This window comes from Halichondria panicea, chromosome 5 (assembly GCF_963675165.1).
Source record: "Halichondria panicea chromosome 5, odHalPani1.1, whole genome shotgun sequence".
NCBI classification, from domain to species: Eukaryota; Metazoa; Porifera; class Demospongiae; order Suberitida; family Halichondriidae; genus Halichondria; species Halichondria panicea.
This window is the reverse complement of record NC_087381.1, coordinates 2871737-2889996: the sequence shown is the minus strand read 5'-3', so window position 1 is coordinate 2889996 and position 18260 is coordinate 2871737. Positions and strand designations below refer to the sequence as shown.

General features: G+C 39.4%; 2 protein-coding genes across 5 annotated transcripts; one reads left to right on the top strand and one right to left on the bottom strand.

The window, feature by feature from the left end:
- Positions 1–747: 747 nt before the first annotated feature.
- On the top strand, positions 748–1850 carry LOC135335803 (uncharacterized). Its single transcript, XM_064531375.1, has 3 exons — positions 748–1067; positions 1170–1311; positions 1598–1850. Exons 1-3 carry the CDS (start codon positions 812–814, stop codon positions 1719–1721), a joined length of 522 nt encoding a protein of 173 aa, XP_064387445.1. The 5' UTR covers positions 748–811; the 3' UTR covers positions 1722–1850.
- LOC135335779 (ankyrin repeat domain-containing protein 17-like) lies at positions 1842–12027 on the bottom strand. 4 transcript variants are annotated; one of them, XM_064531343.1, is made up of 17 exons: positions 6358–12025; positions 6122–6251; positions 5978–6073; positions 5786–5884; positions 5539–5649; positions 5222–5320; positions 4983–5084; positions 4694–4792; positions 4429–4527; positions 3981–4079; positions 3739–3837; positions 3426–3524; positions 3221–3319; positions 2844–2942; positions 2552–2650; positions 2190–2273; positions 1842–2117 (listed from the first exon to the last, which is right to left on the bottom strand). In XM_064531343.1, the coding sequence occupies exons 1-17, from the start codon at positions 7617–7619 to the stop codon at positions 2022–2024; spliced, it is 2871 nt and encodes a 956-aa protein (XP_064387413.1). In that variant the 5' UTR covers positions 7620–12025; the 3' UTR covers positions 1842–2021. The 4 variants fall into 4 exon arrangements, with proteins under 4 accessions (XP_064387413.1, XP_064387414.1, XP_064387415.1 ...); XM_064531344.1 differs by having other exon boundaries at positions 1843–2117; positions 5551–5649; positions 6358–12024; XM_064531345.1 differs by lacking the exons at positions 1842–2117; positions 2190–2273; positions 2552–2650 and having other exon boundaries at positions 3436–3524; positions 6358–12027.
- Positions 12028–18260: the final 6233 nt, after the last annotated feature.

The following is an 18260-nucleotide window of genomic DNA, read 5'->3' as shown; positions in this document are numbered from 1 at the left end:
AACAAGTTAGTCTCGAGTTCAACCCATACTGGCCATGATAATTATGTGCACGAGCCCGTCCTAATCCTTGTGCTGCACGCTGGTAGATCACACACATGCTCGAGCTGAAGGGAAAGAGGAAGAGTCATTATTGTGGCCACATTGAATCGGTCTATACACAGTACCTTATACACACATGTACACATGGACACTACTAATCTCATGAATCAGCCGCCCTCCCTAGCTGGTGGAGACCGTACGTTGCATGCATGGCATTCTTTACGCGAGTTCATGGGCCACGGTGGGATGCTAATGTGACCAATGAGATTCTCACGATTGAGTATCATGTGGCTTGAATAGGAGGCAGCAATAAAGCGTACATGCATGCGCAGTTACTGTGGCGCAGATGTTCCATGACTTCACGTACAGGCGGCTCATGATCAAACGTTCCTCTTTGTGAGGTGCGCCTGACTCACGAGACTATAGGTACAAGATAGAACTGTAATTACTGGTAATACCTTGTGATCATTACACTGGACAGTCATGCATGTGGACCATGCATGTGTGCATGGTGAGACTGAGAGTATCTGCATGATGGTTGGAGCATCCTCAGCAGGATCCTGGAGCCTGCATGCCATAAACAGTGGATGGCCTGCAGCAGACCATGTACCACTCCAGTCACCTCAGCTCATGCTGCCTGGAAACCAAAGAGACCACTCAAGATCAAGCAAAGGTTTCTTAGCTGGGCCACGCCCCTCACTCTGCAAACTTGAGGCAGCCCCACCCCCTTTTTGGAGCAGTGCTACAAACCAGCCCCTTTAACTGTGATATTATGGCAGAAACAAGCAGTGAGAAAGCTAAACAGGAGTCTCAGGCTCTAATCTTCATGGGGAGAGGCCGTGCTGTGCTGACAATCACGGACTTTGATGCTTGGAAGCCATTTTTCAAGCAGGATGACCAAGAATTGACTGTTGAGCTCATTGATGCTATTGAGCAAGCAGCCACCTATGAGAACTATAGTGTGGAGGGAAAGATCAGAATAGAGTGGCCAGAGGTTATCCTGGAGTTTAACATGGACAGATTTCTGGGTATATAAGCCATCAATAATCATGTGTTCTTATAATTAGCTGTTTAATTGTATATACTGAACATGCAGTTTGTTACATTTCTCAACTACAAATCCACTACAGGAATTCGAAGACCCAGGGGCTCCAAGGAAAAGCCAGTAATGATATCTGCTTCACAAAACTTTGCCACCATTATCCATCCCTTTGCTGTCGACAAGGAGTGGTTCAAAGGGCTCAGCAGTAAGGATGTGAAGAAATTAAAAGGGTAAAAACTATAATTATACCATTCTACTGTATACAATTTACACAGTGCTGATGATTTGTAACCATTCGCTAGCACTGCTGTATATAATAATTATGTATAGACTATATACAAACAGCTACTTTAAAAGTTTCCTCAAACCAAAATAACAAAAATTGGGCCTGGAATGGCATGCATCCGGCTGCACAAGAAGCAATCTGGCTCCTAAAGTTGCTTACCATACCTGTCCCTATAATTACTATTATATGTGCACCATGCAAGCATTGCTGCTACAATATATTGTATACAGGTATGAGTGGGTGTTTGAGCAAAAGAAGGAAGACTTCTTCTACAAAGGTCATGTGAGAAAAGGGAGTGATTTGTTTGTCACTTTTGAATTCAGCCCAGACCGTCGCTACCACAAGCACCAATGACACTATAGCAGCTGTTGAACAACTCTAACCTTGTAGTTACTGCATGTGATCTGCTTTTAAATATTGTTGTTTCTTTAATTAATTTTGTATTATCAATAATTATACACAAACAAAACATATGTAAAACTACACTATGGCTATGATGATAGTTACATACAGTGTACATAAAATGCTACAAAAATATATCTGTGCTCAAATCTATGCTATACATAATTAAATTTTATACAAAATTGAGCGTATAATTATTACATACAACTCACACAACAAAATATGAATCAACCGTGCAGGTGGTCACAATTTTTAACCAGGAGTAGAGCCTGAGGTTGATGAGTGGGAATTAAATCTTCGAAGGGACTCGAGCTTGTCACTTAAGGTGGTGTCAGGTTCAACTTGTGCCTACAGGAATTAATTGGTATAAAAGCATGATGGTAAAATGTACGGACACATAAATTACAGCAGTTAAGTCACCTCTTTTACACCTCTGTCAATCAGCAACTGGGTAATGATGGTGTCGCCTCTCATACTGGCAACACGGAATGCTGTATTCCCTTCCTGTATAGCAACATTACAAGTAGTTTGTATCCTGCTTAGCTGGATCCATGCAGATAAAAAATACGAATCTAATGCATGGTGCACAATGTGTCATAAGTGTATACATAGCTAACTGTGTGTCATTCCGCAAGGGCTAGCAATTAAGTAAAGAAATCACTGATCAAAATGGCGAACTGGCTAATATATTTGTAATATGTACGTACTATACTACATAATCGTGATTACACTTAGTTAACATTGGGCCGTTAATTTTAGTAACATACGTATAATATACATACCTTGTTATAGTGGTGCAAATCTGCTCCCCTGTCAATCAGTAACTGGGCAGTCTCAGTGTGACCTTTCTCACAGACAACATGGAGTGGGGTGTTCTCTTTCTGCATGTACGCAAAAAAAATTTCTCGTGGCAATAATTATAAGCTACCATAATTATAGATGTACTTTTGACAAAATTATTGTGTTATATTATTGTTAAGGCAAAAGAATAAATGGAAAACTGCATGACTTGTATAATTATAATGGCTAAATGTTATTATTATACCTATTCGGCCAGCTTTAAATGTAACTCACCCTGTTCTGTCTGTTTAAATCTGCTCCACTGTCAATCAGTAACTGGGCAGTATCATTATGGCCATTCTTACAGGCAACATGGAGTGGGGTGTTCCCTTCCTGAAAAAACAATATGTGATCATGGATATACACATGCATCCGTGGTCCTATAGCTGGATTGCCTTTTGACATGTCTTAGTACTGTGATACAGTATGTACGTATAGATCTTAACGTAGCATGGCTATATACAATCATCCATGTAGTACGTGGCAATAATTACGTATGCGTATGTTTATTAAACCTCAAATTATGCTAAACTGACTTAAATCTTGCCATTTCTAACGATGGGCTACGCGTACATGTATCAGTAACAGCTCTAGAAGGAACATGCATATACCTTGTTACACTTGTGCACAACTGCTCCTTTCTTAATCAGCAGCTGGGCAGTCTTAGTATCGCCATTCTCACAGGCAACGTGGAGTGGGGTGTTTCCTTCCTATAGCAAATTTAAGTAGACTCTATTTATTACTGTATATTTACCATACTGTGGGCAATTCAGTAAAATGGTAAACTGAGCCAAATACGAACATTGACGTACGTACCAGGTTACACCTGTTCACATTTTTTTCTCTGTGAATCAGCAATTGGGCAGTCTTAGTGATGCCTTTCTTTAGGGCAATATGGAGTGGTGTATTTTCTTCCTGTATAATTATAGCAAAAGTCCAAAATTAGTTTGTGGTCCGCTAATTATTGCCAGTATTGCACACTGATGCATGCATGGCTATTTTATGTTGCACACATTTGACATAATTACATGTATACTGCTAGGTCTTTTAAACACTGAATAAATATGATTCTAAAAAATCTGGCAAACTTAACTCCTTAACAGAGGGCCACTAAAAGAAACGCGCGTACCTTGTTGCAATGATACATATCTGCTCCCCCATCAATCAGCAACTGGGCGGTCTCAATGTGGCCTTTCGCTAAGGCAACAAGGAGCGGTGTATTTCCTTCCTGTATGTAGCAGAGGTCCAGTTTGCAAACAATTAAGCTATACGTAAAAGCTATGTAGCTTCAATGTACACTGAGCAATTACAATGCTGACTGATTATCTGGTATAAATTAATCGTGACATAATAGGCCAGTTTAGATCATACATTGTTAGATTGGTCCACATCTGCTCCCCTGTCAACCAGCAACTGGGCGGTCTCAATGTGGCCTTTCTCCAAGGCAACAAGGAGTGGTGTATTTCCTTCCTGTTTATTACGTATAATTATAAATAATAAAAGTCCAAAATGCTACGCAACAGGTACATAATTTAACAACAGCATGCGTAGATCTTTAATTTCAGCCATTGTGATGGCTAAAGACAGAGCAACAATTATATTATGCTTACTGATCATGAGATTAAAAAACCAAATGGGCAAACTGCATGTGTTGACTATTGTAAAATTTTTGCGGGTTGACCTGCTCGAAATGTGTTTATTTCCAGTAGTGTGAATGGGCTATTCTCGAAAATGTAAATCCACGAAATCAAAGCTATAGGTCTTCGAAAATGTGGCGCCATAATCGTATACACTCCAGTTTAGCTATAAAAGAACATACCTTATTACACAGGTGCACATCTGCTCGCTGGTCAATCAGCAACTGGGCAGTCTCAATGTGGCCTTTCTCTAAGGCAACAAGGAGTGGGGTATTTTCGTCCTGTAGCGAAATGAGTTCTCATACATGTACACGTAGCTACGTGTACGTATATACTTATCAATACTATCTTACACCTTCAGAGCATAGAGACCAAAAGGCGAAACGAAAAACTCACTAAATGTCACCTATAATTATTATATAGTTTAGTTCTAAATGTAGCATATACCGTGTTCCCTTTGTTCACATCTGCTCCCTTGTTAATCAGTAACTGGGCAGTTTCAGTGTGGCCATTCTCACAGGCAACATGGAGTGGGGTGTTCCCTGTCTGTAACAAAGTGAGTTTATTATGATCGAGCTATTGATGCACATTTATACATTGTCATATATAACACACGTCTGCCTTATGATGCAACATTTTACGTAAACACTATAGCTTTAGTAAAAAGCAAAACGCATCTAATAATACATGTAATTAATTAATCTTGTCAGTTTTGATTATGTAGCTCTATGTATACCTGGCTGTGACGCTGGTTCACATATGCTCCTCTGTCAATCAGCAACAAGGCAGTCTCAGTGTGGCCATTCTCACAGGCAGCAAGCAGTGGGGTACTCCCTGCCTATAGCAAAATGAGCTCACATGATGGTACACTATCATACATAGATACCAATTAATAGGCCCTTTAGAGCAGACTAGCTTTAGTACGTACGTACATGTATGTAACTTAAGCTTACGTTCAATTATATTATAGCATACCGAGTTCCTACTGTTCACACTTGCTCGCCTGTCAAACAGCCACTGGGCAATCTCAGTGTCGCCTTTCTCACAAGCAGCATGAAGTGGTGCGTTACCATCCTACGTACATGTATATATAGCAAAGTGAGCTCTCATGGTTATATATAGATATGTTTACTAGCACTTCAGAGCCGACAGGCAGGCAAAAATCAAAAATTAATACATGTAGGCAATGTCACCTGTACAAATTAAAGTATGGAAATTGAGTGTCATATCGAACATTTTGATAGAGAGTGATCTACACTGTCAACTCTTAGCTATAAACACAGGATATTTACAGGTATACATACTGTTTTCCACCAGTTCACATCTGCTCCCCTATCAATCAGCAACTGGGCAGTATCAGTGTGGCCTTTCTCTAAAGCAGCAAGGAGTGGGGTATTCTCATCCTGTAGCAAATATGTTCATGATCAGCCACCCATATACACATGCAATTAGCTGTCGCAATGTTATGTACTGTAGGAACTGGCTAGCAGAACACAATACCACTGGAAAAACTTATCAATTATTAGACAAACATCGTACCCTAGTGGGCTGGTGCACATTTGCTCCCCCGTCAATCAGCACCTGGGCAGTCTCAGTGTGACCATTCTTACAGGCAGCATAAAGTAGGGTGTTACCATCCTGCATGTTCAGATCTTGGTTACTCAACTGCTTCATTTACATCCATATATAATTCAACGCCGGACAAAAACAGTACAAACACGCATTACTTACTATGCCCCACTCGTTTACATCTGCTCCCTTGTCAATCATCAACTTCACAGTTTCAATGTCTCCTCTTTCACACGCAGTATGGAGAGTATTCTCATCCTGTATACGTCACTTATGAGTTCACATACTAAATTGCTTGAAGTTTACCTGTACAGATCTTGAGGGCGATAGTTTCAACTTTTTGGGGAGTGATGGACACACTATCTCCTGAGCTGTGGACTGGGAAAGCCCTTCTGGAAGTGTGGTGGGTGACTGAGGTTCCAACGTTATCTCTCTCCTGGAATATAACAAAGGTAAATTTCCACTACACTCTTAATAGAAGCTATAGTTATACAGATACAGTATAATCAGTTTTGGATAACTTTTTACAATATTTTACTCACTCATTTTCTTCGTCATACGGGAGAAGCCTCGCTCCAATCTCACTGAGTGCCGACTGTTGAGAAGGGGACAGTGGGAAGATATGCTCAGCAACAGCTGCGGAAACCAAGAAGTGTAACTCAACACAACCTTTCTTGACGGAGCAAAGTTGTAAAGCATTGAATTCCAGGCCTAAGATTTCAGCAACATTGTTTTGCATCGCTCGAACTCCCTGTAGTGTTAATGTCCGTTCTGTGCATTTGAGCGCAAACACTTTGGCCGTCTTACGAGACCTGTGTGATGAAAAAACAGATAAAGGGACTTCGAAAATACTTCGTTGGCAGAAGGTTCTCAAAGCAACAAGATACTGTTTAAGCCTTTTGTTCTCATCAGCATTTCCATGGTGTTGAATGAGCAGCTCAATGATTTGGTAGTTCAAGAATGAGATGTAATCATAGACTCGAAGTATGGAGAATATTCTGGCAAGGCTGTTTGCCGCAAGGACCCTCTCCTTGTGCTCGGTATCAAGTGCACTCACACCTTGATCTTTCTGGAGAATAACGGCACTCAGTACACAATCTTGTAACTTGTCTAAAGGAATATCCATTTCTTCCAATGACTTTCTAACACACAACGAGAAATCAGAAAACTTGATCATAATTTCTCTTGTATCGGATATCAATCTTTCTTCCAAATCAAAGACATGTTCGTCAGCAAGACCTGTCACATCGAGATAAGGGAAGAGATTGGTAGATCTAGTTTTGTGAGATATTGATTTCTTGGGACACCCTTCTTTTGAGTAAAACTGTTGAAGAGAACACTCTTGGCAGTAAGGACACACAAATACATTTCGATCATCTATGGCCGAATGAAACGACTCATCTCCAGAGGAAACATCTCCATCGTCAGCTTGGTGTACGTCACTCGATTTTTCAGAAGATTGAAACGATTTATGCTCACATGCTTTTCGATAACTTTCTTCCAGTTTTTTCACAATGTCATCATTGAACGGACCTTCAAGTTTGAGTATCGCAATAAACCCACGGAGAACATTGGAGTTAGTTTTAATGGCATCACTAACAAAGTCGACCAATTTCTGAGCTTTTTTCAAGTCTGGAATTCCATCCGTTCTTGTGTAGTCTCGAACTGTCTCTGGTATGTAGCTTTTAGCATATAAAGAATCACAGGTCTCGCCAACTTGTTGTTTCACAGTGTTCACTAGAACACCGTAACATTCACGAAATGCTTTGTACTCGGGCGCAGAGGTTCCCGACAGAGTACTCATTCTTGCACTGATGTAATAACAGGTGTTTGTCCTGCTCTGCTAGTATGCTATATATATAGTTGGGCTACACACAGGTTAACCTACACACAAGCCTAGCAGCCTAGCCTAGACTACCATAATTATTGTTTGTGCAGTGGGTTTTCCCCAGAACTCTGACAATCTATAGATCTATACCACCCACCCACTATATATCTATCTCGCAAGCAATCTGTGTGGGTGGTAGTAGTCAGCAGTTAGATCAACTTGGTGAGAATATTTGTAGAACCAGAGATTACTCTATCTCTGGTAGAACCTACTCCAATTCAATTCCACATGCTAATAATACAAGAGAGGTATTGTTCTACCAAGGAAAAAGTAAACAAGTACTTAACTCACTTTTAAAACCAACTGATGAAGAAATCATATCATGCATGCTCCATTTGTTTTGAAGAAGATCCATGCACCACGTCAAGTAGAGGAAGATGAAGTAAAGTCCCGTGGTTCATTCACGTTGCAATTCAATTCCGGATGCTATTGGGGACCTTAATTATAATATCTAGATCTAGCTAGATATTATATAGATATCTATAGATCTAGTGGTCGTTCCTCTTAATAACAATCTCTTTGCCTAGATTCTATACATTTACACATGTACATCCATTGCATGTTTATAATTTATAATCAATGATCATAACAAGCTACGTAAATTTAAGTATAGTGCCATTGGGGCGGGGCATGATATGGGGGCATAATTATCAAGCTATTAATAATTACAGGAGTGCATGCACTGAGTCTCCTGTAATTAGCATTATAGTGGCAGTCATGTTGATTATAGTTCCTGCATGGGATTATTAAACATCACTGCATGTATATAACACTGATGACTTCCAGGAAAATCACAAAATAGCGTGAAAAATAGGCCCTGATAACATAAAAACAACGTAAATAAATGTAGACATAAACACAGCACACATGCAACGACACAAAATGTTAATATTCAAATAATCTTCACATTCAGACATTAATTTTTTTGCCTAGAACTGAACACTCTTTTGACTTGCAACAAAGACTAACATAATGAAAGCACCACAGGTGCTGATGCCTCGGTGGAGATGCCAAAGCTACATAACATAAAGCTACTAATACAGTAGAACCTCGCTAATCCGGACCCCTTTAATCCGAAACCTCGCAAATCATTCAAGACTGTGTACTTTGATAGTGGGTTTGGTTTGGCGTGTATCTTTCAAGGAAATACACTTGACGTTTTTAAGATCAGGATGGTTCATTGCTGGGCTTATACTGATGTGAAATAGCTTTTCAACCAGTTTCAACCACAACTTAGATTTTGAGATATTATTGTTTTGTGCAACAGTGACTCGACGGCTTGCGAGTGTATTGGGCAGGTGCACTTTGTTTAATTGGTGGCAGTGGCTTAACCTCGAAGGTGACGGCGGGTGTTTACTTGGTGTTTAGTAACTTCCGTTTCCAATCCGTCTCCCTCTGGCCTCGCTCCTTTTGCTCTTCAAATCTGTGATTGTATCAACAATCTAGACGGGCGTCGCCGCCCTCCCTGAAGGAGGAGAGAGGAACCTAGTCTCGAGGCCAGACTCCTCCCTGGCACATGTCAGATCACGTGCAAGGGAGTGGTCTGGGGCCAGACATGATAATAATACATCAATGTCAATTTTATCTTGACTGTTGTCTCCATCAGTCTCTGTGTGGGAGAAATTATGTAAGCGAGATCACGGATATGAAATAACAGTTGACCTTTTTTTTAGTAAAAATTTTCAGCTGTTATTTCCTGCAAACCTAAGCTATCTACGGCCCTGCATGTGCATGTCCTATCTCCTCTATTGAACACCATAGTCAGCGCCTTGCACAACACACATAATCTTAGCCAGACATAATAATGCTTTAGAATTAACCACGAACGAATGATGAACAAGCAAAGGTCACATCTACTTGAACATCTACTTGAACTCAACTGTGTATATACTTACACAAAAAATTACTTGAGATACTTGAGATACCAATACATGTACATTGTATAGCTAAGTGTAACATATGGCCCCCGCACCACTCTATCAAAGGAAACTGTTACACTTATTTTTTGGAATTTACCACCTCAAACTGAGTGTGCAGTGAGCGTAGTTTACAGCTTCCAAATCATTTTTATAACGTATACCCTAATGAAAAAGTATACCCCCTAATGAAAAAAAAGTATACCCCCTTACCATTGGTAAAATAGCGTACTGAGATCATTGACCACTTTTACCTACAGTGCACATGCAGCCACAAAAATACATCCCACGAACTGACTAAATTAATATTGCTCCACCACGAAAGTTTTAACGCTGTATTAAAGTAAGTTTCTATAGCACTTTATTTAGACTATTACTCACTTCTAATGCGCTATAGCATAATCTACTATACTGACCAATTAATATAGACGTGCATATAATTTTACAGAAGGTGACACGTCGATTGTAATCACAGAATATCCTATATATATATAGAGGAAATCCAGCACTGTCATGAAACTCGTTTGAGGATCTTAAGGCGAGTCATTATATTTATATGCCTTGTACAAGATAATCTGAATGCACTTTTACTTCAATATAATATAGAACCTGCTGCATGTGCTTTCGAAACAGTTTTATGAAAATTATACCTATAGCTATAATTATATTCAGTCAACTAAAATTACACGAATTCATCGAAATCCTTCTCTCTATTGTTTTGTATCATTATCCAGTCGACACCTTAATTATAGCACTGAGCATGCATGCATGTACTACATGCGTACATGCAGGGCCAAACTATAGTACGTGCTATAGTGTACATCATAATTACCGTATAGCGCGAAATTTTCGAGGCACTTATATTTCGTGGATTGGCCTCTAAAAGCCATTTCGTTGCACAATGTTCGCGGAATGACTGTTTACCGGAAGCCACGCCTTTAAATATTTGCATGTAGCAGGTAATTCTTATTAACGAACACTTTTCGTGGACTTAATTTTCGTGTAGAATTCCAACCCACGAAATCCGCGAAAATTAAGCCCCTCGAAAATTTCGCGCTATACGGTACTTAACATTATATTTGTTCATCTATATCAGTATACAAGCGTGGTCGCATTTCTTTCAATAATCATGCAGTGATAGCTATAATATATATAGCTTATATAAAATCGTATAGACTTGTAATTGTAAATAATTCTTTTGGCACTGGTCAATAATTACACTATAGCATGCAGGGAGTACTATATATATCTATTTGATTTTTATTGTCAACTGCAGGTATATATAATTATAGTGTCAAGAGTTCATTAGGAAGAGTACGCAACTCCAATAGACTGTGCACAAAAAGCATTCCTCCACTCCTATGTCACAGATACTGGCTGTTGTAACCGCAACAAGTAGGAAAGGTAAATTAGTAATGCTGTTATTCATTGCCTTTCCTACCGCAGTTGTAAATTAGTGATAATCATCACTATGCAAATTTGATTTCACACTTTATACAACAGCATGTGGTTGTGACGTAGGCCTGAAGGAACGCCTACTATGGTTTTAAGTGGAGTTGCGTAATGAACTCTTGATAGTGTGCATTATTATTGTGTAACCCTGCAATGGTATACATGTACATGATGTTCTGCATGCATAATTCTATATAATAGTTAGACACTGTTTAGGAAGTTTCTACGTGATTTAGAAGTCCAAAGGGCGTTCTGTAGAATCCCGAACGCAGTGAGGGTTCTACTAGCCCTGAGGGCTTCTAAATCACGTGGAGACTTCCTAAACAGTGTCTAAGCATTTTAGATCATAGCAACAACGCTCATACGCCTGACAACAATGGTTTGAACGCACAAACAATGGATTCTGAGCCTCCTCCTGTGCCGAACGCTTTCTTGAGTTCCCCTATTACACGGTTTCGAACTACTGAAACCCAGCCCACCCTTCCCTGCTTCCTTCCAAACCAGCCACACCTCCAGCTCTGTCTTTGCAGCAACCAGCCCCACCTCCATATCTGCTGCAGCAACCAGCCCCACCTTCCTATCTGCTCTCTGCTCTCTCTGACCTGCAAGACGAAGGTTCGTAGACTATTTGCTCTCCTCCATAGCCAGTGAGAACCTACTTACTGCTCCAGTGGCAAAGAAAGCAAGAAAATTCGCTCCCCCAAAGTCAAGTAAAGATAGTAGAACAAGCAAGAAAGGAAACAATACCAAAGAAACACTCATTGACGTCAAGTATTGCTTATTATTATTATTATTATGTACGTTTATTATGATTATTATCTTATCTTGATCAAATCTTTGCTACATGATTTTCTATTGAAGTACATGATTTTCTATTGAAGTACATGATTTTCTAAATTGGATAGAACATTTCCTCTAACCAATCAGATTGCAGTATTTATGACAAACATGATCTAAAATTATTATAGTCTATACATGCAGTCAACATTCATGCAGTTCATCATGCAGTCTGAGCCAGTAACAGACCACATACAAAATAAATGGCCTCTAACTCCTATACTGTACATGAAGACAATTACACAGCAAAAACACTTAATATGCGTGCATCGTGAAATTATGAAATGCATCATCGTAATTAATTTTAGTGTCATTTTAACAGAAATATGTGTTATTTCTACATGAAATTCCAAAACATGGTTTCGTTTAACATGTTTTATGTTACTGTAACGAATATGCATGTTTTTACTGTGTAGTATCACTATATATAATAATTATAGGCTCTCATACACTATGCAGTATAATTATATATATATAGCTACTCACCAGGGTAGTCTAGAACAAAAACATGTACCCAACGAACAATAAAGTGTGTATATATGCGTAGTAATTATAAGGATTGTAATAATTATACTAACATTGAATCAAGCAAGTTCTGACAGATTTCATCAATCCTCTTTTCTCAGTCTCAATAACAACTCCACAGTAGAGCTCTATACAGTAAGTTCTGCATATATAGCCTTGATCCCAGGCCAGCCCCTCTAGAGAAAAGAGGGCCTGATATCCACTGTTTGCGGTGGGTGGATTAAATAGTAGTATATATTTTGTGACAAATATGTTGTGCTATAATGAGTTTGCTACAAATCCGCCAAAATTACTATAGTACCCTAAAAACAGAGAAAAATGAAAACGCTAAAATTACTACCCGTTTATAAGGCCACTACAACTTTGACTTTAGTTTCCCGTCAGGAAATTTTGAAATTTTGATATAGGACGAGCTGTCTATTACATTATCCATTACTATGAAAATCAATTACAAAATTTCACAAATAAACGTTTAATTTGAAATGTTCAGTCAACATTAGCAAGAAAGTCCATTTTTGGCATTACGTAATGCAATAATGTCATAATAACAAATCCATGAGATAACTAGAGCACTAAAGTACAAACCCTCGGCTGGTGACATGATAAAGAAACCAGAAGAGTGATATAATGCAGTGCATAATAGTGATGTTGTTATCATGTATGACTTGCACAGCAACTCAGGAGCAATAAAACTAAACCAGACTGGAGACATGCTGAAACATTTGAGAACAGGTAGTGGTACAATATGGCGTGTAATTTGAGTCAGTATTGTGCCGGTAATATTGCCGCGGCAAAACATTTTTACTGGGACAATTGCCGCGGCAAAACTGTTTGCCTCGGTAAATACCGAGACGATTGCCCCGCAAAAAGTAAAATTTTGTGGATGGGTAAATACCGCTCCAAAAAATTTACTGAGCCATTTGCCGCGGTAAAAACATTTACCGGGCCGTTTGCCGCGGCAAAAATATTTATCAGGCCAAATCTAATCATCACGTGATGTGCACCTGATCTGCCTCGTGGTATATTAGGATGTAGCTAGCTATACGTACGTGTATAGTGATCTTGTAGACTTGTATTTACCATCTTCAGAGAGTGTTGGCAAGCTATTAACAGGTCAAGAAAGAGAGCCCCTCTGTGTAAGATAAGTTTTAATAGCCTCGTAACGCGGATAATTTTCGAGGCTCCACTGCAGATTCAATGTAAAATCATCACGTGCACCACTCAGTTTCCTATCCCTCTAACTTTTCAATCTATGGTATAACTACCCATTTTTAACACATTGTTAGTGATGATTTAATTCAGGGTAATCAGCCATTACAGCAGCAAATGGTATAGCAATAGTCAACCAAATATAGGCTTGATCCTGTACGTATCTATACTGTATAAATATAGATTTGGTAAAGAGTTTAGAACAAACAAGCAACAATCACACTGAGCCACCACAGACGGTAAAGAGCAACTATGCAATAAACACTAAACATTGAGGCTCTGATACTATATACAACCAGCTAGGTGTGTTTTAAGTTACATGCTTTTCAGTTGGAGCGTTCTGCTTACACACTAGGTGTGTTGTTGTGCACAGATGTGCTTGTTTAGCACACACTTAAAATTGGACATTGAAAATCGGGGTGTTAATCAACACCCCATTTTTAACAGTGTATAGCTCGCAAACTTTGTCAGCAACAAAACGACACCATGCCCAGATTATTAACACTCAAAATAGTGTGTATACCTGTGAAAGTTAATTCCTACTTGGCAAGAAATTTCACATCCATGCATATACTCTTACACACAACAATTTTTGACGAACTGACCATCAGAATCCAACGTTTCAGCATGAGATACGGTCAGGGGGGCAGATGGGAATGAGAGTACTTATAACAGATTATGTTACGGCTTGTTTTTAAGTGACGTCTCGCCAGGTTGCCTGCCAAGTATGCAATAGAAATAAGATAGTTTATAACTATTTTCTACAGAAACTAGCCTCTGAGATCAAAGGAATAGCAGTGCCAGTATATGGCATAATTATTGCACTGGAGCAAAGTGACCTTTTGAGACCTGAGCCCATGCATGCACCCTCCACCCAATACTGCAAATCATTGCTTTTATAGTGACACACAGACAGTTGTGCATGATTCCTGTTGGTAGACAGGGGAGCAGATATGAACCAGTGTAACAGCTAGGGTATAGTATACTAATTTAGCCGTAAAGTTGGCTATACCTTTATATAAGGTTACTATTAAAGATTAGTCATTTTTGCGTTTTCAGATTTTTTTCTCTGTTTTTATGGTACTAAAATTTTGGCGGATTTGCAAATTCATTAGCATTTCATAATTAATTTTTATTATGTAAGTTTGGACCATTGAGCAGTTACGGCTGGACACACACAGTCAGCTTTACTGTATATCCCTCGTGTGAGACATAAATACATGATACAATTAGTTTATTCCACAGACCCATGCATGTCATCGCACAAGTAACATCATAAGGGCCATCACATGACTCTATCTATTACAGAATGCCAAGGAGATAATTAACCATCAGTATACTTCCATCACAACCATCAGGCCGGGTGCATGGAAAAGAAGGAAACGGAAAACGGAAACGGAAGGCGGAAAGCGGAAACGGAAGACGGAAACGGAAAACGGAAACGGAAAACGGAAATATCTCAGCTGTGTAAAGTTAACGACCATTACCATTCTGTGTTTTTTGCAGTAGTGAAAGTTGATAGCAGAAGATGTATTTGTAAAGGGGTGCTGTGGGGAAGCCTATCCATCTAGCTATGACATTCAAGGAGCAACTAGGTAAGGTAGCTTGAGACAACGTCAAGGGGGTGCTTCATGTTCACTTCATTCTCATCAGTACAGTGGCGGATCCAGGAAAAATGAAAGGGGGGGTCCAAACTAACGAGAGCGCAGCGCGAATTTTTGAGGTTACGCCCACTTCCGGTCACACGTGACTAGGGAAAATCCCATACTCAGCCAGGGGAAGTCCCATAATAGACTTGCGTAGAGCTAGCTAGCTGCCAGAACAGTCAACTAGCTAGCCTAGTCTCATGAATCAGCCGCACCTTTGGTGTCAGTCTGAGCACTCTTTACGTGAAGTCATTTCACAATGGAATGTATTACGTCACTGTACAAGCTAACAAAACCATAAAAATGCAACCACATCCGCTATCTCTGCTCAGCCACATCACACTGCTTGCTGCTCAACCGCATGTAAAGTTTCACTATTTGCTGCCTCCTATTCAAGTCACCTGATGCTTGTGAGCAATCTCATTGGTCACGTTGGAAATCCGACGTGGCCCATGAGTTCATGTAAAGAGTGTTCAGACGGACACCAAAGGTGCGGCTGATTCATGAGACTACAGCTAGCCTAGGCTAGCCTGAACACTCCTTTGGCAGTTGATACATCAAAACAACAGGTACAATCATTGAATCAAATTACAATAGCTACAAAAACTGATAAATAGCTAGCTGGTGTCATTAAGCCTTCTAAAGTTAATAACTTCAAAAGGGGGGTCAAGGGACCCCATGGACCCTCCTCTGAATCCGCCACTGCAGTACAGGCTTTTATGCTTTCATGTTCACTTCACTCTCATCAGTTTAATTACCATTCTGTGTTTTAAATTGAATATATAAATCAATAAATAAACATGAGAGTGAACATGAAGCAAGTGAAGTAAAAACTGAAAACCGGACAAGTACAAGGCTACCATGCAGTACTGTTTAGATGGCTAGGTTCAGCCATTGCAGCTTTATCTCAGGGTCTTACTCTCCAACATAATTACAATCTTGTGTAAGGTTCAGCTATCAAGTTGCCATGCAATGTTGCAGCACAGTCCATGTTTTGCAAGGGTCTTACTTCTCCATACAATCTTGCCTGACGTCATCTGTTACTTGCGAAAGCTGGATGTATTCAGTTCTCAGATTCTGGCCTCCTATTGCTTTTCCATGTACTCAACTTTCATATCAGTCAAACAGGTTCACTTCATTCACTCTGATCGACCAGGGGCGTAGGAAGCATGCTCTGGAGCACCCCCTTGTCTCAAGCTACCTTATCTTATTGCTCCTTGAAGCTCCTTGAAGCTAGATAGATATAGATTAGATAGGCTTCCTACAACTCAGCTCTCTACTATCCATATTCATATTCATGTCAAAAAACACAGAATGGTAATGGTCGTTAACTTTACACAGCTGAGATATTTCCGTTTTCCGTTTCCGCCTTCCGTTTCCGCTTTCCGCCTTCCGTTTCCGTTTTCTGTTTCCTTCTTTTCCATGCACCCCATCAGGCCTACACATGTTTATGATTCGTATATACTGACCTGTATATACTTCTAAAACCTGCCTATTAATTTATTCTCATAATTGATAAAGGTGCCTATTATGCCAGCATAATTCTCACCTAAAAAATGTGCCTATTATAATATGCTCAAAATTATGCCAGCATAATCTACCAACCCCTAATCATCATGCACGCATGCAGTTAGAACAAGCATGCAGCAAGCGATATAGAATCATCGCGTGCACATGGTCAGAACAAACACACAAGTGGGAGAAAATCATCGTGCAAGAAGTTAGAACAAACAAGCAAGTGATATAATTATACAGAATCATCCCGCAAGAGCAAGCAATAGAATCATCATACAAGCATGCATGCAAGCGATATAGAATCATCCTGCAAGAGGTTAGAACAAACAAGCAAGTGATAGAATCATCTTGCAAGAGGTTAGAACAAACAAGCAAGTGATAGAATCATCTTGCAAGAGGTCAGAACAAATTAACAAGCAAGCAATAGAATCATCATGAAAGCAATCAGAACAAGCAATCAAGCGATATAGAATCATCGTGCAAGAGGTTAGAACAAACAAGCAAGCAATAGAATCATCTTGCAAGAGGTTAGCAAATTAACCAAGCAAGCAATAGAATCATCATGAAAGCAATCAGAACAAGCAATCAAGCGATATAGAATCATCGTGCAAGAGGTTAGAACAAATAAGCAAGCAATAGAATCATCTTGCAAGAGGTTAGAACAAACAAGCAAGTGATAGAATCATCTTGCAAGAGGTCAGAACAAATTAACAAGCAAGCAATAGAATCATCATGAAAGCAATCAGAACAAGCAATCAAGCGATATAGAATTATCGTGCAAGAGGTTAGAACAAATTAACAAGCAAGCAATAGAATCATCATGAAAGCAATCAGAACAAGCAATCAAGCGATATAGAATCATCGTGCAAGTGGTTAGAACAAACAAGCAAGCAATAGAATCATCATGCAAGAGGTTAGAACAAATTAACAAGCAAGCAATAGAATCATCATGCAAGCGGTCAGAACAAGCATGCAAGCGGAAAAATCATCATGCAAGAGGTTAGAACCAGCTATAATTAACATGCCAAGTGGTACATTGTAGACTGAATCATAATGCAGAACAAACTTGCAAGCTGTCTAATGCGCATGCAAGAAGGAACTAGAATATTACAGGTCTTTACTAAATTGACTAGCAACATTTTAAGCAAAATAATTATAGGGACTTACAAAAATTAATGGGCGGTCACAATAATAGGTTAGTAAAATAGGCTGATTTTGGACCACTACAATTGTGCAGCCACAATATTCCACATGCTGCTTGCATTTTGCACATGCAGACTGTGTGTGTTACATGCAGATGTTTATATACTAACTCTGTGAGCAATTGAGTACACTGTATATATATGTATACTAATTATTGTTTAAACATTACTTAATTCTGTCATGTCAGGGGCATGCCAAAACACGGGAGACATTTACGCTTTACTACATGCGTTAATTTTAGCAACTTTGTGCGC

Bases quoted from the DNA above. Each gene is read 5' to 3' on its own strand.
- LOC135335779 (XM_064531343.1), bottom strand. From the start codon at position 7,619: ATGAGTACTCTGTCGGGAACCTCTGCGCCCGAGTACAAAGCATTTCGT. The intron at 5,085-5,221 runs GTATGCTATAAT...ATTTTGCTATAG, and splicing joins GTGTGAACAGTAGGAACTCG to GCAGGGAGTACCCCACTGCT. The intron at 4,528-4,693 runs GTATATGCTACA...ATTTCGCTACAG, and splicing joins ATGTGAACAAAGGGAACACG to GACGAAAATACCCCACTCCT.
- LOC135335803 (XM_064531375.1), top strand. From the start codon at position 812: ATGGCAGAAACAAGCAGTGAGAAAGCTAAACAGGAGTCTCAGGCTCTA. The intron at 1,068-1,169 runs GTATATAAGCCA...AATCCACTACAG, and splicing joins TAACATGGACAGATTTCTGG to GAATTCGAAGACCCAGGGGC. The intron at 1,312-1,597 runs GTAAAAACTATA...TATTGTATACAG, and splicing joins GATGTGAAGAAATTAAAAGG to GTATGAGTGGGTGTTTGAGC.